We start from the raw sequence: 25,052 nt of genomic DNA, 5'->3' as shown, positions 1-25,052 counted from the left end.
ATGGAGTGAAAAAAAAGTATTTCATTTAACAAAAAAGTTGACAGAGTAAAAAATATTTCATCAATAAAAAAGTTGATGATAAAAAAATTATGATGGCAGCTGTTAACAAGTCAACAAATTTTCCCCTTCTGCTGATGTTGGTGACTTAGCAGAACTACGGATACCATGTGATGGATCTATAGGGGCCTATCCCTCATTTATGCATTATGTATTACAGTAAGTCTCAGAGTTGCTCCCCCCCCCCCCCCCCCCTTGACTACTTGCTCTGCAAAATCTGTTGAAAATTAAAGAAATGCATGTTACCACAGTGGCTTCAAATTGGACTGTTTGTCATTTGTCAGCTTTGGTGATTAACTATTCTGTGTGATTTTGATCTTATTTTTAATGAAATGCATAACTCTAACCTGCAGCAAAGTATAATCCAGTTAGAATTACAGCTAATCTCCCTGACATGTAGCAGTAGACATGGTTAACTGCAAAAGTACTTATCCACATTTTGTTTTTTACAGTGGCACTTTTAGTTTGTTCTTATTGTCCTAACATTAGCATGTCTTAAATTTGCCCATCTCATATTTTATCCAAACCAGCAGAAAGATTAACCATTTTTTTCTCTCTCTCTTCAATCAGGCATTCATGAACTGTATTCAACCAACTGTCATCTCCATTTTGTATCATTACTCCTGAAATTTTTGGGACTTTTTTTTTGTAATATCATTCATCTTTTTTGATGTTTTCATATCTGCTCCTGCATTTTTATTATCATCACTTTCATCCATTCATACCTTTCTTTGCAGAATCTTGACATTTGTAAGAAACATCTATTCTTGCTGTGTAGTTCATTTTTGAAAAGGAAAGGTTGCAAACAGATTGTTGCCATAGTTACCATTTACCTGTATTCTTACAGTTGTATGCATATTTTTCGATAGGGATCAGCACATGTTTCTTCAGTCATGACAAATTAACAAAGTGTTCTCTTCTGTACTTTAATGGTTGAAAATGAAAATAATTCTTGTGAGTTGTACATTGTCATTATAGCATCCATCATGCTCGGTATTGATAATTCACAGTTGCATCGTCTCAATATTAGAATGCTGATATTGCATCCTCAGAGCTTTTCACAGCAAAAGAATGCAGTGTTGTGTGGGCATTGTCACTGTTGACTTTATTGCAGCTATGATGCAGAGTTTGAATCCCGCTGCATGATGTATGGTACCCTGGGTAAATTAAGAAGGGCATATGATGTGACCCTGGGAATAATTTCTAGTCAGTAATGACAGGAACATGGTTTTATAGGTGTCAGTTAAAATGTCATGGACTGTCCAGCCAATGGGAATTATGACACCGCAGTTATAGAACAAAATATGGCTGGCAAATATTAAATAATACGTTGTCCTTCTGCAGGTGATGCAGGTGATGCTGGACCAGTTGGTCCAGTGGGTCAGGAGGGACTTCCAGGGGTGGCTGGCCCACCTGGTGACCCAGGGGTCAAAGGTGAACAGGGTGATGCAGGAGAAGATGGACAGAAAGGAGAACCGGTATGACTTTTTTTTTCTTTTTCTTTTTTTTAATATGGGTCTTTTTTTTGGGGGGGGGTGGTCTTCATTAAAACAATCTAAACGGTAAGGTTATAAACTTTTAACATTTGTAAAGGGGAGGGATATTATAGTAGATTCATGAGGAAATATTACAGGTTACTTTCAATATTACAAATAAGAGATGTAAAATGACTTAATCAGTTGGTAGCTTTTGTCAAAATGAACTGGCCAAGAAAGAGGGCATCAAAATGGAAGATGGCACAGAATAAGGAGCTGAAAGTTTCATGGTAATATTTGCTAAAATAATGTTAAAGGGGAAGGCTAGTAACTGATCAGTGGGAATCAGTGGAAATGCTGGGAGATGATTGTTCCAATCCTTATGGGATTCATTCAAGAGTTCATTGTATATCTATTGTTGTGTGAAAATTATTTGCTTCAGAACGGTCTCATATTCAAGTAATGTGCAGATTAATGCTCCGTCACTGACCAGGGACGCTAACCTGGAAGCATTAAACTGCACATTACTTGAATATGAGACCATTCTGAAGCAAATCATTTTCACACAACAATAGATATACAATGAACTCTTGAATGAATCCCATAAGGATTGGAACAATCATCTCCCAGCATTTCCACTGATTCCCACTGATCAGTTACTAGCCTTCCCCTTTAAGTACAGCAATATACAGTATCCTTGTTAATATAATTTCATTTAAGGCAAACAAAGATACAAGTTACACAGAATAGACAACACTTTTTTTAGAATCTTCCATGAATATCGAGTAAAGTGGATTCTTTCACAAAATGTTGACACTGTTTGATTGTATGTTTTACATCTAGTTACCTTCTTTAATAGAAAACCACCAGAAAGTTTTTGATTTATTTAGACATTTACAAATGTAGTTGTGCTTATGATTTCGTGCTATATTTTTTTTGCTGGAAATGAAATTCAATTGAATTAAATTAAAGCAAGTCAGTTAGCTTACAGTGAGACAAAGATCCCATGTGAGAGCTAGTATTCAGAGGACACCTTTTCATTGTCTTTTATCAAATGATTGCACACATCGCTCATACACGTGCACAGATGAAACGAATAATAATAATATCAATGGAATTTTCCCTAGAAGTGTACAAGCTACTTATTACCATTTATTTCATTTCATTTATACAGGGTGGCCCGTCAGTAATGTAGTATTGTTTTTTAGAGGGCCCTGTAAACAAATACATAGTAGATAACAATCATAACAAATAAGATAAACATAACTCAATACATCAAACAGAACGAAACATTATTTGTTGAAAATAAGAAAATGAGAAATAAGACTGAAAAAAAAAACCAGTTTGCAATGGGAATTGAAAGAAAAAAGCTTAATAACTGAGTTTACAAAAGGTGCCTTATCATCTAAAAATCGAAATATAGGAATATCTAAATATTGAAATATCAAAATTTCATTTAAACATCTAAATATCTAAATATCTAAACATCTAAATATCTAAATATCTGAACATCTAAACATCTAATATCTAAATATCTAAATTTCTAAATATGTAAATATGTAAATATTTAAATATCTAAATATCTTAACATCTAAATATCAGAGTTTAGATTTTGATTTTTGCTCCTCTTTCCTTCACTGTTCCTCAGGGTGTTCCAGGGGTTGGGATTCCAGGTCCCCCTGGTCCATCACCTACCATCATGGCTGTCACTGGGGCCAAGGGAGAGAAGGTGAGCTGTTTAACCCGTTCCATACTGAAATTCTTAAATACCCATAAAGCTAATACATAGGCCACCAGGTTCCTATTCGGAATGAGTTAAAACAAAGAGGATGAGATTTGCTTCTTTTTTTTCACTTTTTCTTTCTTAGATGAAAATAACTTTAAAATCATTGTGCAGATTTTTCCTCTTTTGTCCACAATTCTGATATCCATGTAGACCTTCTTGTTTTCTAGGTTGTTGTTGTTGTTGTTGTTTTTTTTGGGGGGGGGGGATGTTTTTTAAGGGGAAAATGAGTGGTTGAAAGAAATGATAATGGTGAAGTTTCCTATCTTTTCTTTTTTTGTGTGTGTTCTTAATATCCAAATGAAGCACAACTTTTTGAAATCACTATGCATCATTTGATTGTTCCTTACAAGATTCAGAAATCCCAGTAGACATTTTACAGGGCTTTCTAGGTTTATTGTAGGCAAGAGGTTATAAGTGTCAACACAACCTATTTCATCAAGTAGAAATAGGGAGGAAAAAATGAGTGTGTATTTGGATCATGCCCCAATGGTTTGTGTATATATGTATGTTCCATTCACATTTGCCTTGAATGTGAATAAAGTCATAATTACTCCTTTGAAGACTTTTCCCGACTATACTCAGGCAGGTGTCTATGGGAAATACCTGTTATGGCAACTTCAGCACATTCTCAACAGGTTAAACATTGATCATACTTTCTGAGATTCCCTTTAATATCAAAGTCAATTTGGCACATTGTGAAAAAAAAAAGATATGATAATGCCTGAACGTAATTTCTTGAATTATTTTGCTTTCTCTTTCTCTTGTTTTTGTTCTTGTTTTTAGGGAGAGCAGGGCATGTCAGGTTACCCTGGGCCTCAGGTATGTGTGATGATCCTGAAGGAGGAGAGAGAATGATTTGACAAATACTATCTGATTGGTTACTGGTGTTAGACATATGAAAATTTGAGATAGAATTTGATATTGACAATCTGCCCTCCATTATGCTTTCTTGTGCTGAACTCTATTTTTGCCACAGTGTAAACCCCCTGTGTGCCGCATTATTATGAGACCACAACACACAAGCACTTTTGGAAATCTTTCTGTTATTCAAGGCCATGTAACCTTTCACAGGAAATTTTATGCCAGACATGCAATGAGCAAAATTGGAGAGAAAATTCCAACCTTTTCAGTGATGTAAGTTACATGACAAAGCTATTCAAAGTAAATTTATGTAAGTTTTATGACAAAGCAAATAAGTTTTATAACAAAGCTGTGGTTATTTTATTACAAATGGCCAGTAGCTATGTTATTGTCCAGGTCTGGGAGACATGACTTTTGCAGACAGAATATCAAAAATTTATTATTAAAAAAACCCACAAAAACAAAAACATCATATGGAGCACTGTTATTCAATCACAAGACAATGAAAGCTGCATGTACATGCTTGAGGAATGGAATGGCAGCTGAAGCTTTCATTGCTCTGTGGCATTTAGGAATTTTTCAATCGGTTCAGGCGAGTTTGTGCATATGAGCAAAATATGTGAACTTGGTGTGTGAAGACTGGACTGCCCTTTAGCTCAAGAGGTGCTAAACAGGTTCATAATGCATTTTTTTATGTTCTTGGTACTGCTGTAGGGACCCATTGGAGCACCAGGTCTAGAGGGAGAATCTGGACCAAAAGGAGAAAAGGTATGTTGTTACTTTAACCTATGTAATACTTGTTGTGTTTCTTTTATTACTCTTGATCTTGAGGTAATGAATGATATCCTCACGCTTGCTCCACCACTTGATTTTACAGTTTTATTCATTGAGAGTAAGAATTACAATAAATAAAAAAAGGAGAAAATAATGGTATACCCTCGTAGGCTTAAGTTATACATAATACATTTTAGCACACTACTTTTATTCCTCTACATTGTGGTCTTTGTTTGATGGCTTGAATTAAAATCAAATGTGCAAATCGATGTCACTGCTTTGATATTAATTTTCTTTAAAGAACATGTTGTATGTTCTGTACTCTCCGTAAACACTATTAGTAGGGCAGATATGTAAAAAAAATTGGTCGAAATGCTCACATCCGGCGGAAAGTATGAAATTTTGCATATACAATGTAGGGGTATTTAGGGGCGCTGATTTCAAATATTGCCGGATCCAAGAGATTTGACCACGGGGTCGGCCGCCATTTTGAATTCCAATATGGCCGCCATCACAAAACAAATTCAAAGATCCATATCTTCAGTTCTGAATGACCTGTGGCACCAAAATTTGGTACACATGAGTGTTTTGACACATTGAATTTGATGACAGATTGATTCGGAGTGTCTGACAAACATCGAATGGCCACCATTTTGAATTCCAATATGGCCGCCTCGACGAAATATTCAAAATCTCTATCTCGATTTCTAAGTGGTGAGTGACCCTGAAATTAGGTGTAAACAAGTATTTTAACGTACTGAGTTAAACTATTAACTGACGTGATGTGTCTGACAAACAAAGTGCCTGCTATTTTGAATTCCAATGTGGCTACGAAGACAAACATCATGACTAACATTCACGGGCATGTCAAAAAGTGCAGAAAAAAGGAAGCATAATGCACCTTTCGCTGACGTCACAATGTAAATACATCAGCGCACACTCTATCAGTTACAAACGCGCGCTCAATCAGGTAGCCTAATTTACAAACCCGAGATAGAGATTTTCAACACTCCAACATGGCAGATATGTATTAAATTCAAATTGGCTGCCGTGCAGCTTGTCAGACATATCAAATAAGTGTGTTATTGAAGTCATCATATCTTCATGCTTTTATATATCAAATTCCAATGGCTAATGTCATTCAGAACTGAAGATAGGGATCTTTGATGGTGGCCATTTTGGAATTCAAAATGGCGGCCGACCCCGTGATCAGATCTCTTGGATCCGGCAATTTTTGAAATCAGCGCCCCAAAATACCTCTATATGCAAAATTTCATACTTTCCGCCGGATGTGAGCATTTTTTTCACATATCTGCCCCACTATATGCTGTTGCAGACATACAATGAATTGTTTTTTATTGAATCTACTGTGTATAAACTGAATTTACGAATGAGTATGATAAGGCTTAGTATACAATGTATATACATGTATGTGGTGCTGCACAAAAATGAATAAATCAAGCCAAAATTTATGGCAAATGGGAAATAGATGTCTACATCAACTCACTGCATACAGGCAAAGCCAGCTGAGCTTTTTTTTAATTTTCTGATGATTAATTGGATTTGAAAGCAATGAGTCTTTTTCTTACTTCTTTGTTTTTTTTTCTATTTCTCTCTCTATGTATGAATATATCTATCTGTCTATCTATCCATCCATCTATCAATATTCCTATCTCTCTATCTATCAATCTCTCTCTCTATCTATCTACCTATCTATCTATATATCTATCTATCTATCTACATATCTCTTTATCTATCTACATATCTCTTTATCTATCTATCTATCTATGTATCTATCTCTATCTTTCCCTCTATCTACCTATCTATCTATCTACCTATCTATTTATCTACCTATTTATCTACCTAACTTTCTATCTATCTCTCTCTCTACCTATCTACTTATCTATTTATCTACCTACCTACCTATCTATCTATCTACCTATCTATTTATCTACCTATTTGTCTACTTATCTATCTTTTAACTCTCTCTCTATATATATATATCTCTCTCTATGTACTTATTTACCTATCTTTTATTTATCTATCTATTTACCTATCTACCTGCCTACCTATCTGTCTATCTATCTCTTAATCTCTGTAATTCAGGGTGAACCTGGTGTTGGTCAGCAAGGACCACAGGGTATGACAGGAGCTAAAGGAGAGCCAGGACTACCTGGACCACCTGGTCCAGGATCATCGGTATGGTTTGGCTTTTCAAACTTTTTTTTCACTTTTTTTTCACCAACTTACCAAAACTTTGAGAAAATGCTGAAATATGTTATTATTTATATATATATATATATATATATATATATATATATATATATATATATATACATTTGTTGTTGCTTTTCATTTTCATTTTCATTCAATTTTATTTTCCTAGGGTAGCCCTTTCAGTTAAAGAACTGATTTACAAAGGGGCCCTCCGTGAGAACAAAACAAAATGCATTTTATGTTACATACAAAAGTACAGTTAATCAGTAATGATACATAATTGCACACTTGATACAAAACTAAGATTGCAATTAAGAACAAACATATGAAAAGTAAAACATAGTGTGCATGCATGTATTATACATAAGTATATATCATTGAATCCCCTCAATAACCACTTTTGAACTTTAGGAATCAAGTTTGTTAGGTTGTTTGTAGTAAATTGTGGCCTGATTTGTTTTAGTCACTCTATTATTAATATTTTTTTTAACACTTTAAAACTGTGTTTCACCTGTTGTCATTCCCAGGGATTTTTGACAGAGGGGTCTGGACTTGGACCTGTCACGGTAAGTTTCTCTTTAAACTTGTAAGGAGTTGTTCTAGTATGGCCTTTGTATTAGCATATCAGATCATAAGTGACGTGAAATATATTTTGATGCTGCTGATGATGAACAACCTACCTACCAGTAATGCAAAGCATACCTTGGAATTCTGTCTGTTACTTTGATACATCATTTGTTCTACTTGACATTGTCCATGCATTTGATTGTTTTCCTTTTTTCTATATTGGCATTCATAGATTGAACTTTTCACCAATGAAACTTGTGGTGAGGAAGTTTGCATCAAAGCTAATCATATCTTGGGGAAATCGAGTTCACATGGCCTGCTTTAGAAGATACAGTTTGGGTTGAAAGCAGACGCTGATGGCATATATTTAGTACTGTCTTTAGTGAAACAGAAGCTGGTGATGAATATAACAGGAAAGGAGACAAATAATGACTTTATGAGAAGTCCATGTACATTGTACAATGTGTATGTAGTAGATATCCATGGGTAAAAGTAGTGCAAATGAATGTTTCCCCTTCATTCACTTCAGGGTCCCCCGGGAAGGCCCGGCCTGCCCGGCCCCCACGGCCCCATGGGCCCTCGAGGACCCGAGGGAGAACCGGGACTCCCCGGCCAACCGGGGACGGACGGCAAGCCGGGACTGCCCGGCGAGTCGGGTGCCCCGGGCCCTCAGGGACCGAAGGGGGAGCCAGGGGAGATGCTCATGGAGGAAGAGTTCTTGGAAGAGATAGCGAACCTCACCTCTCAGCTGGAGTCAGAATACAGCGCTGGATTCAATGGGTCACGAGGTCTTCCTGGAATACCGGTGAGTTGGGGGTGGGGGGTGGGGGGAAGGGGTGACTGATTTTGCTTTATTTTCTGTTATTCCATGAATACAATACAGATTCCTGCCTCAGATTTTACATAATTTGCATAAACTCTGCTCTTTAACCCGTTTAGGACGGTTTGATTTTGCTACAACACGCATTTCCCATTGACACCTGCCAGAGTGTACTCGGGACTCGTCCTCAACGGGTTAAGATGCTGTATAATTGTTAATGTTTTTTGTATTTTTTCAACATACTTTCTTGGCAGAACATAGAAAGGTAAAGATAAAGAAATACAGCTACTGCAAACTGATTTGAGTAGTTTAAACCTTCCATGGCTTGTGGTGATAGAATTAATTTGGCATTTGACAAAGTGATCAGATATGGACAGCCTTGATGATATAGCTACTGTACACTGTATGTACAGTTTTAGTTAGTTAAGGTTGTGTTTCTCTTATTGTCATTATCAATGAGTTTGTTGCACTCTTACCGTTATTGGTGATATTGTGAGAAGTAGTAGTAGTAGTAGTAGAAATAGTGGTAGTAGTAGAAGTAGTAGTAGTAGTTGTAGTAGTAGCAGCAGTAATAGTAGTAGTAGTAGTAGTAGTAGTAGTAATAGTAGTAGTAGTAGTAGTAATAGTAGTCCAGTAGTCTAGTAGTCGTAGTAGTAGTAGTAGTAGTAGTAGTAGCAGCAGCAGCAGTAATATTAGTAGTTACAGTAGTAGTAGTAGTAGTAGTAGTAGTAGTAGTAGTAGTAGCAGCAGCAGTAATAGTAGTAGTAGTAGTAGTAGTAGTAATAGTAGTAGTAGTAGTAGTAGTAGTAGTAGTAGTAGTAGTAGTAGCAGCAGCAGTAATAGTAGTAGTAGTAGTAGTAGCAGCAGCAGCAATAGTAGTAGTAGTAGTAGTAGTAGTACAGTGTAGCAGCAGTAATAGTAGTAGTAGTAGTAGTAGTAGTAGTAATAGTAGTAGTAGTACATGTAGTAATGTTATTATTTTTGTCATTGTTATATCACCATCACTACTGCTACTAACTAATGTTGTTATTATTGCCATTTATGTCATTCACCATGGAGCACTTACATGTACTTTGTGTGAAAATTTGACGTAGTGTATGTTTTTCCCAGGGTCCAATGGGTCCCAAAGGAGATATGGGCTCACCTGGAATCCAGGGACCTAGAGGGGAAATGGTAAGTAGTGGAGAAACAAACACAACTCAGTTCTTTCAAGCACTTTATGTAGAGCTGCTGAAAGACTCTCAAATGTTTAATAGTGCAAACTTTCTTTTCCAACTTTATACGAGTAACGGGATGACACACCACATACGTGTATGTCACAAGACAAAAACTCATTCAGAAATTATATGTGGTTTAACTTTTAGTTCAGTCCAGTTCTAATTTATTTCGCTTTTTTTTCATAATGATATAATATATAAACATAAATCTCACTTTCTTTGGTGACAAAAATGATGCATGTAAATTTATACAAAGAAAACAATAATTAAAGGTTTACAGTGAGGATACAGTGTAGTATACAGTGCAACTTGATTAATAAAAGTAACAAAAGTGAAATAATTGTCAATATGCATTGTATGAAAAAACAAGTTACTTACATGAACCAAAGCTCATGTAACGGGCGGATCCAGGAATTCCTTAAAGGGGGCGCAAACAATATTTCTGGTGCTTCTTCTGGGTTTCATCTCATTTTTTTCTTTTTATTTCTTTTGTTTTAACAACAAATAAAGAGGGGGGCGCACGCCCGCTGCACCCCCCCCCCCCCCCTGGATCCACCACTGTGTATAAAGTAACTAATTATAGTTCCACGCATGGTGATTCATAATGCTACATTTTATTTTGACCTTCATGCTTATTTTTTTAGCAGAGGCCTTCAGCTCTGTACCTTTCATATATGGGCACTCATCATAGGCATCTAACTCTGATTAGTTTGGTGATTGCTGAAGATGTGTGTGAGCGTGATTTCTGTCACTATTGTTTGTCTGTTTGTTGTTGCTAGGGAGAGACTGGTCTCCCTGGACCAGAGGGCATTCAAGGAATGAAGGTAAGTCTCTTGAATAATTCATCCACTTATTTCAAACTTTTAAAATCTGCAATCTATCAACAAATTTTGGCCTTTTTCAAGACGTTACATGTATATGCATTCTTGATGATTTAAGAAATAAGTCATTCAGGACTGTCTTCAACAGACAGAGGTATGGATATAAGAGTACTAATGTGTCACATTACAGCAGTAATGTCCAATCAACTAACTTTCAGATAGTAGTGCAATAATGCTAAATATGAAACTCTGAATGAAAACAAACAAACAAACAAAACAACAAAACCATTAATTGCACAAAGCCTTCAGTGTGCATCTGTGCTTCATGCAGGCTGTAGTCATATTCTGTTATGATTTTATGAAAAATACACGTGTAAGATATACCAGAAAGTACATGTATTATAATTCATTGCATGTACAAATTCTCCATCATTTCAATGATGTCTACTTTTTGAAAAAGTTTTGATAAAGTGTATTCTGTATGACATGTTGAGTTAAACAAAAATATTAGTGTCAAGTTACACTTCACATGCATATGCTCTAGCACTAGCATTATTTGGTTGGGTGCACATTTTTTATTTTGTTGGGTATTCTCTTCAACAAACCATAAGCCTCAAAACATTCAAATACAAATTAAAACTAAGTCTTTTGAGTAAATATGTTATGATGTAACTAGTTTTTTTTATAATCCTATACCAAATATCTGGACACTTTTACCCAATAAGGTAATCTTATATCATTTTTATATGGTATATCATTCATGCGGAATTCCTATTCATTCTAATTCCATTGTTTATTTTCTCTTTCTTTTTTTTCTTTTTTCTTCCTCCTCTCTCCCCCTTTGGTTCTCACTTTATTTCCTCTATTTCTCTCGTTCTCTCCCTCTCTTTCTCTTTCATTTTTACTATCTTTAAGATGTATATATGTATAAGTTATGTACATATGTTTCAGGAGTCTGTATATATGTTATATTCTCAATCACTCTGTACATAGTTATGAATATTACTCGTTGAATGGCGACCTACAAATTTTACAAGCTATGCTTTTAGTTGGGTCACCCCATTTCCGTTTTATATAGTAACTCTATATTCTGTTAATTCATGTTGTTATATTACTGTAATATTATGTGTCAACATGTAATCATCAATGCAATGCAATGTAAATGGAAATGCAAAAATGCAATGTAAAATGCGATGTAAATGCGATGTAAATGGAAATGAAATGAATAAATTCAATTCAATTCAATTCATGTGGTTATCATTGGGTAAACCCACAAAAATAAGTTGATTTAAAGTATGCAACGTACGTACACTGTATTTCTGAAAACATTCACGAACTGTCAGTAAAATACCCCCCCCCCCCTTTTATCTGTTTACTCTTTCCAGGGTGAACATGGACGTGATGGTTTCCCAGGACTGAATGGTGTACCCGGTCGTCCAGGTGAATCTGGTCTGCAAGGCCCACGAGGCCCGTCGGGAATGCCTGGTCCCCCTGGCCCACCCGGCCCTCCGGGACCCATGCCCCAGCTCCCTCCAGGCTTCTCCTGGAAAAATCTGGTGTGTACCTTAAGCAGCACTCTGATTCTTCACATGCCACGATACATGTGTGTCCTTGTGTTCTTTAGGCCCATATTCTTTTGTATGTCATGCTCATTATGGAACGGAATTAAAAATACCAAATGAAAACTTCAAGCTGAATCTTTGAATTTCCAAGTGGATGTTGAGCTGTAATACAATTGAATCAGATTCAATTCCTATAAAGTAAAATCACCTGGATGATATCAAAATTACATAGGGATCATTTAATTCTTATTAGCTATCATTGCATCTTGCCGACCAAAAACAAAACAAAGCAAAACAAAAACAAAAATAAAGGATGAACAGATACACTCTTATCATTTAATTATGTTAATATATTCTATCATTGGAAAATTCTCTTGATAATTGTAGTATTGTTCCAATTAAAGGAATAAAATCGTTTTACCAATTTGCTTGAGAATTAGTTTGGTAAACACAATTTTTTTTTGCCTTTGAATGAGGAGAGATCTACATTGTTTTATTTACTAGGTTTTATTTTGTATATTATTGATATTACATGTTTTGTTTTGTTTTGTTTTGTTTTTGTTTTTGTTTTAAAAAAAAGAAGTCCTCACCTTCCTGATCATTTTCTGTACATGTATATTTTTATGCCTGTCCAACTTAGCTCAGACCTTTGAGGTATAAGGATTATCAGGACTGGTTGCCATGAAAAGGACTGTTTTCTTTTTATGTTGTACTTTAAGAGTCATCACTGATCCCTAGTCCCTTGGATGCGATGATATCTCTGTTTGTTAATTTTCTTCCCTGGTGTAATTTTAATTGAATTAGTGATTTTTGGGGGGGCGATATTTGTGTGGTACACGTACGCTACTCTGGAACTGGTTACGGGTTCGGTACATCGTTTATTGAGTGTCACATTGTATCGTGACCTTCAATCACACAGTGTACAATCAAATATTGTATGTATGGTATCTTTTAATACGTATCTAGTGAATGACCAATGACATTACATTTATCATAGGCAGAAACAAATAAAAAGAGTGAAGTTCCTATACCACAATAGATATTTTGACTCTAGCTACTTTGAATTGATTCTGCATCATTTTTGTTTTTCTTTTCTTTTCTTCTCTTCTCATGACTTCACCAGGAGATGAGTGGAGATGGATCAGAAGTTGTGACTATGACGGAAGAAACGCCCGTGAGTTATGTAACACAACCCCCCCCCCCCTTTTACCCCCTTTCCCCCTACCTCCTGGTATCACTCGACAAGAAATGATTTGAATGCCAGCTTGCAGTGAAAAATAATGTATGTGCATTTGAAGGTTCCACTGCTTGTATTTTCATTCTTAATGTTTTGGTGTTGTCAAGCAAGGTACCAAGAATTTATGCTGAAATATATATCAAGAATAAGTGGCCCAAAGTTTGATGCAGTGATGTTATCCCTTGATAGTTTAAAATGGAAGATTTTTGATATAATGTGTGGTGGTTGGTATTAATGTGTCACCTACTGGCAGGTATCCATGAGAAATGGTATGGTGGGAAAAAAAAACAGGCAGAAAATCATATCTCCAATGCTCTTCCATTCTGCTGTGGTCTTCATACACGTATGTAAACATCCTCATTCGTTGATTTATAAATACTAGTGAGGGTTGATGATGGTACTGATAATGATGATGATGATAGTGATGATAATGAACATAATGTACAGCATCTATATAACGCCATTCATCTGAAAAAAATAAATCAAAGGTGCCAGGCCCCCACAGAATGTCACACATTATTCACAAAGTTTCTGGAAAAGATAGGTCTTTCATTCAGATTTAAATATGTCGAGTTCGTTACAGTTTTGAAGTTGGATTGGTACAGAGTTCCAAAGATGTGAAAAACCCACAAGAAACCTCTCTCTTCAAAGGGTTCTTTTAAATCTCCCCACATCCCAAATATGAATACTGCTCCAGGGCCCCATGTCATAAAAGATGTTAGGATGGCAACTCTTGCTGGAATGGCAACTTCCCATAGCAACCGACAATCAGGAAGCTGGATTCTTGGCGTTGCCATGACAATTGCCGTTCCAGCAAGAGTTGTTATCATATCAACCTTTTATGAAATGGGGCCCAAGAGTGCCACATTAATACAATACATTGAATCATCATGTTTTTATCAATCAAGATATTTTGTTTGTGCAATAATGTATTGCTATTTTGCATGGCAAGTTGTACCTCATGCAACAAAAAGAACTACTGTAAAAGTGGATATTTTCGCACGACTAATTTTTCGCGCTTTGCCGGGTAAGAATAGTTTCACGTGTTTTTAATTTCGCGCAATCAAGATATCAACTACGTGTACTGGAACGTATGGCACACAAAAATATTTGCGTGCTTTATTTCTCGCGCTAGCTTCTGGTTGCGCAAAATGCGCGAAAATTTCAACACCGCAAAAATTTCCACTTTTACAGTACATTGTATGTGCAGGGACTCTGCGCCCTCACACGTTATGCTCATAACAGGCTGGCCTCTATTGATACATATCTGCTGGTGTGTGCACTATTGTGTGTGAGTGAAACAGCAAAAAGCAAACTATATGTATGTATAATTGGCATGTCATAATATGAGTGCAGCATGCTAAACTTGTGCAATGCAAGGCATTTTTCAAAAAATGGCATTTTTTTTTAAATCCAGGTAATGAGCTTATATTATAATCAAGCATGACCATGAACATTGTGTTGTTGCCCGTTTCGCAGGTTGATGTGAACATTCCAGGGCCCCAGGGCCTGCCGGGTCCCCAGGGCCCCCCGGGAGAGCCTGGTTTAATGGGTGAACCGGGAATCCCGGGAGAGCCGGGACTACCGGGAATGTTTGGCATCCAGGGAGACAAAGGAGATAGAGGATTCCCGGGACCAAGAGGACTTCGGGTAATGTGATCACATGACCTTTGGATGTCATGGTCACATCGCCATTTTTCTCTCTTTTTTACTATTTCTATTACCCCTCTTCCTCTTTTTCTTCTCCTTCTTCTTCTTCTTCTTCTTCTTCTTCTTCTTCTTCTTCTCCTCCCCCTCCTCCTCCTTCTTCTTCTCCTCCTCCTCCTCCTCCTCCTCCTTCTTCTTCTCCTCCTCCTCCTCCTTCTTCTTCACCTCCTCCTTCTTCTTCTCCTCCTCCTCTTCCTTTTTCTTCTTCTCCTTTTCCTCCTCCTTCTCCTCCTCCTTCTTCTTCTTTTCCTCCTTTTCTTCTTCCTTCTTCTTCTCCTTCTTCTTCTCCTCCTTTTCCTCTTCCTTCTTCTTCTTCTCCTCCTCCTTCTTCTTCTTCTCCTTTTCCTCCTCCTTCTCCTCCTCCTTCTCCTCCTCCTTCTTCTTCTTCTCCTCCTTTTCCTCTTCCTTCTTCTTCTTCTCCTCCTCCTTCTTCTTCTTCTTCTTCTCCTCCTCCTTCTTCTTCTTCTTCTTCTTCTTCTTCTTCTTCTTTTCCTTCTTCTTCTTCTTTGTCTCTTTCTTCTTCTTCATCATCTCCTTCTTTTGCTGTTACTTCTCCTTTTCATCCTTTTCATGGAGCAACATTCATATTGTGTATGTGTGACCTGCCATTAGAAAAAAAAATGATAAAGACATCAGTTCTCAATTTCATTATTTTGAAATATTTTCAAGTGAAGATGCTATGCTTTCTAATGTTATATAATTTGTCCTACACTGTACTTAAGCAGTGAAAAGCTATCATAAAATGGAAAGAAAGACACTTCAACGTACATGTAATTCTTGTTTTTTCAAAATTTCATGATTTTGCAAGTTTATTCAGGTTTTTGTGGCAACATGTATCAATACAAAAGTTGTATACACATGATGCATCCATCAAAGGCAATGAAAAAAAAAATTATTTGCAGGTGTGGGTTTGTATTGCTAATCACTTATATTTGAAATGCTTTAGAAATAGCATGTATAATGTCATAACTAGAGTTGCTTTCATGTATATGAAAACATTAACAGATCTGTAGATTTGCTGTTGTGGCTTGAAAGTGTTGTCTTTGTCCACAAAGATTACCAAAGAATTTTAACCCTGTTTGGATTTACGTCTCAATATACTGTTACTTTCATACATGATGGTCTTGAATCCTAGCTTCAATGGAGCTACTTGTAGTAATGCATATGGCTACAAGTGTGTATGGCAAGCTTTAGTTAGTAGAATGTAATTGCGATGCAATATTTTAGCATTGCTTTTAACATTTTAACCTGTAACATAAAATGTGTACTTCAATGACTGTGTATGATTCCTAATCTGTAAAATTTACCTTTCTATGTTACATTGCACAAATGTATTCAAATATCATAACCACATGTTTCATTTTGTTTGAGCCCTTAGGAAATTGTATGACAGATTTGAAAGCTTAAAGAACTGTAAATTACTGACTGCTGAGATAAAAGCAAAGGAAAAAAAGAGAAAATCGATAGTGTTAATATCAAATGATTTTCCAGGTAGGATGAATCACATTAAAAATATGTGTGCAGTGTATTTCACTCTTCATATAGGGTCTTCTCAAAGTCTGACATCTGTGACAAAATAGTGGTCTGTGCATGAAAAGATTTGTGATCTAGTTTTGATTGCATGTTTGTACTCCGCAGGGAGAGAAGGGAGATGCAGGTGCACCAGGCCAACCAGGTTTGGATGTAAGTCATCAATTATGCAAATACTGAATCACCTTTGACCTCAGAGGAGAATTTTCCCTCAACGTAATGTATGTGGATACAATGATATGCCTCAAGATCAGTGATGCGTGGAAGTGAACATTTTGAAGAAAGATGGCAGTCCATCCTAGAATTGTGAATTGTTGATGTTTTGGTCAGTACCATTAGCAGCCTTCCCTAGATGGGTATTGTACAATGATATGTAATGTCAAAAGTGTCAACAAACACTAGACTGGGTCAAAGATATGCAAGTCACTTTCATTTTAAAGTTAATATTCAGATACTTTAATGGTCCTGCTTACCTTTGGGAGCAGTGATTTAAAAAAAAAAATGTTCAAAATATCACTTTTGATCCATATGTGTAGGTCAGTTGTATCACAAAACATCTTACCATAATATGTTTGCAATAAAACCTAAAATATAAGTAGATATCACTATTTTTCTCATTAAACCATAGTTGTAGATGGTTGAGCCAGGAACAATTTTATTATAAGTATTCTTCACATTTTGGATATTATTATCCCTAACTCAAATTTTAGAGCTATTTTGACGCACTAATGCTGAGTTTTTGTTTCATCTGCAAATGGCAAATTATGCCTTTAGGCAGGGCTCCACACTAACTTTTTTGCTTGGTGGCTCGATGGGGCCACCAAAATCCTCAATTTCAAATTTGTGGTGGCCCCAGAGAAAAATTTGGTGGCCCAAAAGAAAAATCCAATAAAAAACATTAAAAGTTTTTTTTTTTTTTTTGAGTCAGATATTTAAGTTTTATCATAGTAAGATTTGGAAGTTGGACATATCTACTCATAAATAAACCTCAACAAACTCGCAACACTTACTCTCAGGCACTCATTCAGTCCTTTTCATCTATGCCTTAAACAAATTTGACTGCTAAAAAGTTACAAATTTATTGACATACAAGTACTTTTCAAAAATATTTGGTGGCCCGAGGCAGGCCACCAATTTTGCCCTTTTTTGAAATTTGGTGGCCTGACTTTCATTTTTGGTGGCCCAGGGCCACCGGGCCACCATTAGTGTCGAGCCCTGCTTTAGGTCAGTGCTGGATACATTTCATTTGTGTCTGCCGATCCTTTTAAAGTTCAGTCAAGTTTTTTCTTTATCATTTTTTTCTTGAGGCAGAGTAATGAGGCAATGGCATACAAATAGGATTGCTCTTCATATTCACAAGATTGTTAAACTCTTTATGTGCCATGGTGTAAACCCCCTGTGTGTCACATTATTTGAGACTGCGACGTATTCATGCTTTGGGAAGACGTTCTGTTTTTCACATCTATATGACTTTTACAGATGTTTGTTACTCTGGACATTTAGTGACTAAAGTTGTAGAGAAAATTCCAAGCTTTGCTTTGATGTAAATTGTATGGCAAATCTATGATTGTTTTTTTTTTTTTTTTTCAAATGACCAATATTTATATTTTGTAGAGGCATGAATTTTGCACACAAAACAGTGAAAGAAACTTAGAATTTACTCACAAATCAAGAAGGGAACACCCCGTGATAGTCAATCACCATACAAAAATGTATACTACATGTGACAGGAATGGAAACGAGAGAAACCCTTTCATCGCACTGCGGCATTTAGATATTTATCGATCGATTTGGGCAGGGTTTTGCATTTGAGCAGAATATGCGAAGTTGGCATGCGGCTGTCGACTGAGTCGGGCATGCAAACATGGCACATAAGAGTTAAAGGGACTGTACAGCACTGGTTGAGGTGGGGATTGTGGTTTTGAACATTCCTAAGTGAGATAATGAGAAACCTCTTATGAAATATAAAAGAGCATGTAATTTTAAGAAGGATTGTTTATTTGATGAAAATCGGTTTTCAAATGGCTGAGATATCAAAAAAAGTGATCATAATAAAAGGCGACAGGCCACATCTTTTATTAGGATCTCTCTGTTTCACCTTGTTTTTGGATATCTCAGCCATTTCAAAACCGATTTTCATCAAATAAACTTTTGATACCCCTTAGAATTGCATGCTCTTTGACATCTCATAGAGTGGTTTCTGAATATCTCGCAAAACGTTAAAAGCTGAATCCTCACCTCAACCAGTACTGTACACACCCTGAAAATACAAGCTGTTTTTCTTTCATTATTTCATTTATTAGTATTTTTTTTCACAAAACACCATTGACAGGGATCCCCAGGTCCCAAGGGAGACCAAGGGGAAGGTACGCCGGGTACAAATGGTCTACCGGGCCCACGAGGGATCAAAGGACCAAAGGGAGAAATGGGTGATCCTGGACCACCCGGTGTCATACCACCAGAACTTATGGACCTGTCTGAGGTGAGACTGTTTGGAAAAAAAGTTTAACTCTTTTTGTGTCATGGTGTAAACCCCCTGTGTGCCAGGTTATTCTGAGAAAGCAACATATTCATGCTTTGGAAAAAAAAAAATGTATTTTTCAAAGCTATGTAACTTTTATAGATTTTTAATTACCTTGGAGGTGTAATGAGTAATGTTGCAGAGAAAATGCCTAGCTTTGCTTTGATGTAAATTGTATGTCAAATCCATTATTGGTTTTCTGTCAATGACCAGTAGCCATATATATCATTGCGGAGGCATGACTTTTGCAAACAAAACAGTGACAGAAACTTAGAATTTACTTGCAAATCCAGTCGGGAACACAACTTGATAGTCAATCGCCACATAAAAAGCAAGCTACAAGACAATACATTCCAAAACTATGCCAAACACGATAATCTGATCGTTTTGACCAATTTTGATGATTTGACTTCAAACTTGATTTTCTCGGCTCAGCCGTCAGCGACTTTAGGATTATTTTGGTGTGGCAGGTTACATTTTTACTGCTATGGAATACTGTATAAATATGAAACATTCATCATGAAAAGACTCTTCAAAAAGCAACAGTATGCTTCTTTCAATAATATACAGTACAAGGATGACATCTTTAATATGTAAATTTAGTAGTGAATGTTATACTGAAATTATTGGCTTTACTTTGTAGGGCTCTAGTGCGCTCGCACTTTGAAGCTCTATATTTGCACTCTAGAAATCTTGTCCTGGGCTCAACACAATGATACAGTGCATCATTAAGAGGGAGTGGTAGCTCCTTTCAAATTTTGCTGATTGTCCATTAATTTTGTTTTCTTCTGATGGCAACCAGTTTCAGTGAAAAAAGAAGTTCATCCGTTGATTCTCTCATTCATCCACATATCCATCCATTCAACCTTTTATCCATTCGTCTATCCATCTCATTCATTTTTTTATCTATGCATCCTTTCATCCATTCATCTATCATTTATTCTTGCATCTGTCCATCTGTCTATTCATTCCTTCTTCTTTTTTTGTTCCATGTGTTCATTATTTCATATCTATCCTACAATACTTTTCCCCTTATGCTGTATGTGTGTGTGTTAATGTCATAGCAACTGGCGGAGTTGGGACCAGGATTCCTGGAGAAGCTCAAGGGCGAGCCAGGGGAGGTGGCAGAGAAAGGAGATGCTGGTATACCGGGAGAAAAGGGTCAAAAGGTGGGTGTGGCTTTGGTAGAAAACTTCCAAACTTGGGAAGGAAGATAATTAATGGGGTTATTGTGAAAGTGTTGATGACAGTGATGATGACCGTATCAGTGATGATGTTGAGGATAGTGATGCTGGTGATCATAATGATGATGATGATGATGATGATGATGATGACAAAGATGATGGTGATGATGATGACACTGATGATGATGGTGATGAAGATGGTGATAATGATGATGATCATGATGGTGATGATGATGATGATGGTGATGATGATGATGCTGATGATGAGGATGAGGATGATGATGATGATGATGATGGTGACGACAATGTTAGTGTTGATGGTACTTTTGTAATAACATTTAGAGAGTATTATAATACAGTGTCTATAAATTCTACAGCAAAGAATATTATCATTATTCTCAATTAAAGGGGAATGTATACTGGAGTGACATGAACTTTTTTGGTTGTTTGTTTGTTTTTTACTTCTGTGTTAACAATTCTGAGGTGTATCACCATGGGATTTGAAATATTATGTTGGGAGACATAATTCTTCAACCATGCACAATTTTGTGATGTTTGCAAAGGGATATTATTACCATGAAGGGTGTCTTTTTCTTTCTCTGATATGCTAGCATGTTAAGATGTTCAGACATGACATAGATTTCTTTGCTTTTAATATACTTTTACATTTGTTATCAGGGTGATATGGGCTTTGATGGAGTGCCAGGGATAGATGGGATGCAGGGAGAAGCAGGACTGCCGGGCCCAATTGGACCAGAAGGGCCCTTGGGTCCCAAAGGAGAAAATGTAAGACTGACCAATCTTCTGATAACATTCTCATATATACTGCACTTTGATAGATTTTGATCTGTAAAGCCTTTTATACAGTTGAAAGTGGCATGCTTAAAGACTTTCTTTTGAGAACGGATTTATACATGTAAGATGAATTAATCCTGTCACATTTGTCAGAAAATTGATGTTTCTCTTTTAGGTAAAGAAAAATAATGCCTTAATGTACGTACATCACACGGTTAATATTCAGTATGTATTCTACTTTCACATCATTAAAAGGCCCATGTTTTAGTTGGTCATTTTTTTTTTATTTTTATCTACTTCTTTTTTTATTTTTATTTTTATTTTTATTTCTTTCTTTTTTCATTTTTTTTCAATTGTAATTTTTTTTCTTTCTTTTTAGAGAGAGAGAGAGAAACCATGCAGACAGTGATCATTTTGGTCATCTTTTTGATTAGAAGTAGCAATTGTGAAGCCATTATAATTTTTCGGTTTTATCATTAGTAGTTTTTTCAGTAGTGCACTAGAATTTATTCCGCAGCAAGATTTGAATAGTTTGTCTGTAGTCTCTGATGCACAGCCTGTTTTTCTTGCAGGGCTCAAAGGGAGACAGAGGTGATCAGGGTTCAGTGGGATACTCTGGACCACGGGGTTTGAAGGGAGCCAAGGTAAGACTACATGTAGCTCTTTGTTACCCTAATAGGCCTATTACAATGTATAACTCAGAAGCATTACTAATAGATGAACATATCTGTATCCTGACATGTTTGTTTGTATAATTTCAAAGCACAGTAATTATTTGTTAGTTATATCTGTTTCATTAGTGCAACCGAACATAATTGGATCTTGTTCATTTTAATCCTGCTCTGGCATTTAACTGTTTGTTGATTGCATAACTTATTAGAATGGAATGTCCCGTCAAAGTTTTCACTGTATTTGGGTTTGTATGCCTGCCCATATATTTCTTCACAGACTCTCAGAACAAATACATGTAATAGGGCCTACATCCCCCTACAGTGTGTAGGGGTTGATAACCAATTATTGGATCCCTTCGATTTGGCAATAGTACTATTTAAAGAATACGATATTCACTTTCATTTCTAATGTACTAGGAGGGCTAGATATTGTATATCTTGAAACATGTACAATGCAGATTGCCCACTGCCAGTTTCCCTCTGCAATGATCTCTTACTTCTAAGTTTACTCTATCATAAGGCCTCCTTTGTTTTGGCCTACACTTTGAAAGTTGTTTGTTGAAAGTGTTTTAACTGCAATAGTAAAATCTATTTGAAGTCATGCATTAATACAGAATGACATTGATATCATTCCGACTGAATGTGTTGATATAAGACCATAAAACCTTCTAACTTTTGTTACATTTCATGTTTTCTTTAAATGAAAGTTTTGTTTCTTTTTAGTGTCTGTCTTTAATGAATACATAAAATTTCTTACTACACGTAAATATATCCAGACTTTACAAATATCATGGGAAGGAAATCTCCTGTTGATGATATCAAACACCAAGTTTCAGATTATTTCAAATGCTTTACATGAAGAGTTTGTTCGCAAAAACCGATAAGTCCATTTTTGAAGATTTTGAAGTAAGGTCTCTGTCATAAAGTGCAAAATAATATCTTTTAAATGATATATTGGTCACTACATATAAAGGTACATTTTTGAAGTTATGGTCAAAAGAAGCAAAAAATGTCTTATTATTCTCTTTATTTTTCTTAACCTTTAATTGCAAATATCTCCATTTGGCAAATATGGACTTATCGGTTTTTGCAAACAAACTCTTCACATTTATGTCATCTAACCTACTTATTTGTGTCTTCTTCCTTTCTTCATTTCATCTTGTGCTATCTTTACTTCTTTGGACAGGGTGAACCTTTTGTCCCAACGGATGGAGAGCTCCTCATGATAAAAGGCAATGCCGGCCAGAAGGGTAGCCGTGGCAAAAAGGGTATCAAAGGACAATTTGGTATCCCGGGACGACCGGTGAGTAATAGGCCAGGGGTCAAAGGTTGATTTCATAGCCAGTTGTATTCTGTGAATAGCTTGTGTCTTTGTCCCATTAATCTTTGAATACTGCTGATTCCAGAGTTACTGGGTACTTGTCTTTCGCATAAAGCACATTAAAGCAGATTGCACATGGGTATACAGCATCTACATGTAGCTTTAGTCTTGATAATATCGAGGCCAATATCAAAGAATTTTAAGAATTTTTCTTTCACTCCGGAAGCCAGTGAAAGCTCTAAGTTTTAGGTTCCACCCTAAGATGAGCATGTTGTCTGTCATGCAAAGAATAGTTAACTCTTTATGTGCCATGGTGGAAACCCCCTGTGTGCCACGTTATTCTGAGACACGAAGGTAGTCATGCTTTGAGAAAGAATTCTGTTTTCCAATTTGTATAACTTCTACACATTTCTGTTAAGATGGGCATAATAATATGCAAAGTTAAAGAGGAATGCCGAACTTTGTTTCGATATAAATTGTATGAAGAATCTATTTTCAAGTTTTCTTTTGAATGGCCAGTTGCCACATTACTGTAAAGGCATGGGTTTTGCACATAAAACCATGACAGAAACTTAGAATGTACGAGCAAATCTAGTTGGGAACACCACTTGATAGTCATTCACCACATAGAATGCGAGCCGTATATGAGAGGAACAAAAGCGCGAGAAAAGGTTTCATTGTGCCGCCGGATTAGCAGAGATTAGCGATTTATCGATCGGTTTTGGCGGCTTTGTTTGTTGAGCAGAATATGCGAAGTTGGCACGCCGTCGACTGAGTCGGACGTGCGAATGTGGCACATAAAGAGTTAAAGGTGCGTAGACCCGGTAGTTGCGGGGGCGCTGTTGGATGATAGTGCCGATTACCATTAGCATTGATATCAAAGATTTGCCGAAGTTGAGCTGTCATCAAGAGTAAAGTGCGTAGGTGTTACTAGGTAACGTCGCCTTCCTTGTCTTCTCTGCACATCACGCAGTCTGTAGTGATGCCAGGATGCATGCTTCGTAGTTTGACGTCACAGAAGAAGTTTGCTAAAGTTGTCATCATCAGCCAAATCATGAGCCAAACTGTGATTGGACCACTGACTACAGAAACTTGCACCGTCCGTCCTCGTATGCATTTGACTAAACCACCAGTCTATGTGCGTTTAATGTAGATTTAGTGCAGGGCAAGTGTGCTCCAAAGGCAGTAGGTTAAAGATAAAACTAGTTGAAGTTTCTCATCATGAAGGCTTTGTGAGAAAAAGAAGAAAGTAATCTTTGTTTGATGTTCTTCGGAGAGATTCCTGCTGGGTCCTTTCCTGATGTCATATGGATATAATTCAGGAATTCAGGAAAAGCACCTTCTTTGTTTTGTATTCTGATGTTCTATCCTCTTTGTTCTTCTTCTTTATTCCTCCATCCCTCTCTGTACAGGGTCGACCTGGTGAGCCAGGTGTGGAGGGACCATCTGGGCCAGTGGGACCCATGGGTCCCCCAGGGCCCCCTGGGTCTGGAGGGGTAAGTGCTATTGGAGGCAGTGGAAGTGATAATTCCATCACTAAGGTGCTTTTTGATGGTAGTGAGCAGAGAAGTCAAACTTTGATACTCAATAAACTTTCACAAACTTCAGATAAAATGTATATTGCATTATGTATGTTTCATTAGTCCATATGCCCACAAAAGCTTCTTTTCATATTAAAGATTGTTGAATGCTCTGATTGAACTGATTTTTACCTAGAGACCAAGAAGAACTGAGTAGGTTGTTTATTATATTCTTCGCCTGAAATAATTTTCGCCTAAAGAGTAAGTGAAGAACTATGTGAGTTGTCGCATTCTCTGATTTGAATAATTTTCAACCAAAGACCAGGGGAAGAACTTTTGTAGATTGTTAACCCGTTCCATACTGAATTCTGAAGTGTCCATAGACTTAATATGCAGGCCACCAGGTTCC

General features: G+C 36.6%; 1 protein-coding gene and 1 long non-coding RNA gene across 2 annotated transcripts in view; both read left to right on the top strand.

Annotated features, from left to right (window-relative positions):
- The window catches only part of LOC139732357 (uncharacterized), a 45,507-nt gene that overhangs the window by 3,456 nt on the left and 16,999 nt on the right, over positions 1 to 25,052 (top strand). Inside the window, exons 3-18 of the mRNA XM_071643224.1 lie at positions 1,402 to 1,535; positions 7,060 to 7,152; positions 7,698 to 7,736; positions 8,267 to 8,542; positions 9,668 to 9,730; positions 10,554 to 10,598; positions 11,981 to 12,151; positions 13,281 to 13,331; positions 14,874 to 15,044; positions 16,740 to 16,784; positions 18,964 to 19,113; positions 20,217 to 20,321; positions 21,015 to 21,122; positions 21,704 to 21,775; positions 22,989 to 23,105; positions 24,536 to 24,619. Of these exons, the coding sequence (XP_071499325.1) occupies positions 1,402 to 1,535; positions 7,060 to 7,152; positions 7,698 to 7,736; positions 8,267 to 8,542; positions 9,668 to 9,730; positions 10,554 to 10,598; positions 11,981 to 12,151; positions 13,281 to 13,331; positions 14,874 to 15,044; positions 16,740 to 16,784; positions 18,964 to 19,113; positions 20,217 to 20,321; positions 21,015 to 21,122; positions 21,704 to 21,775; positions 22,989 to 23,105; positions 24,536 to 24,619 (1,724 nt within the window). The remainder of the gene's footprint in view (positions 1 to 1,401; positions 1,536 to 7,059; positions 7,153 to 7,697; positions 7,737 to 8,266; positions 8,543 to 9,667; positions 9,731 to 10,553; positions 10,599 to 11,980; positions 12,152 to 13,280; positions 13,332 to 14,873; positions 15,045 to 16,739; positions 16,785 to 18,963; positions 19,114 to 20,216; positions 20,322 to 21,014; positions 21,123 to 21,703; positions 21,776 to 22,988; positions 23,106 to 24,535; positions 24,620 to 25,052) is intronic.
- On the top strand, positions 3,178 to 4,948 carry LOC139732353 (uncharacterized). Its single transcript, XR_011711018.1, has 3 exons — positions 3,178 to 3,261; positions 4,102 to 4,137; positions 4,894 to 4,948. It is a non-coding gene; the product is annotated as an uncharacterized lncRNA (long non-coding RNA).

The sequence above is a fragment of the Diadema antillarum genome, unplaced genomic scaffold (genome assembly GCF_040938485.1).
Source record: "Diadema antillarum isolate AM-2024a unplaced genomic scaffold, OU_Dant_1.0 seq00000414_RagTag, whole genome shotgun sequence".
Classification (NCBI taxonomy): domain Eukaryota; kingdom Metazoa; phylum Echinodermata; class Echinoidea; order Diadematoida; family Diadematidae; genus Diadema; species Diadema antillarum.
This window is presented reverse-complemented; position numbering and strand designations above follow the sequence as displayed.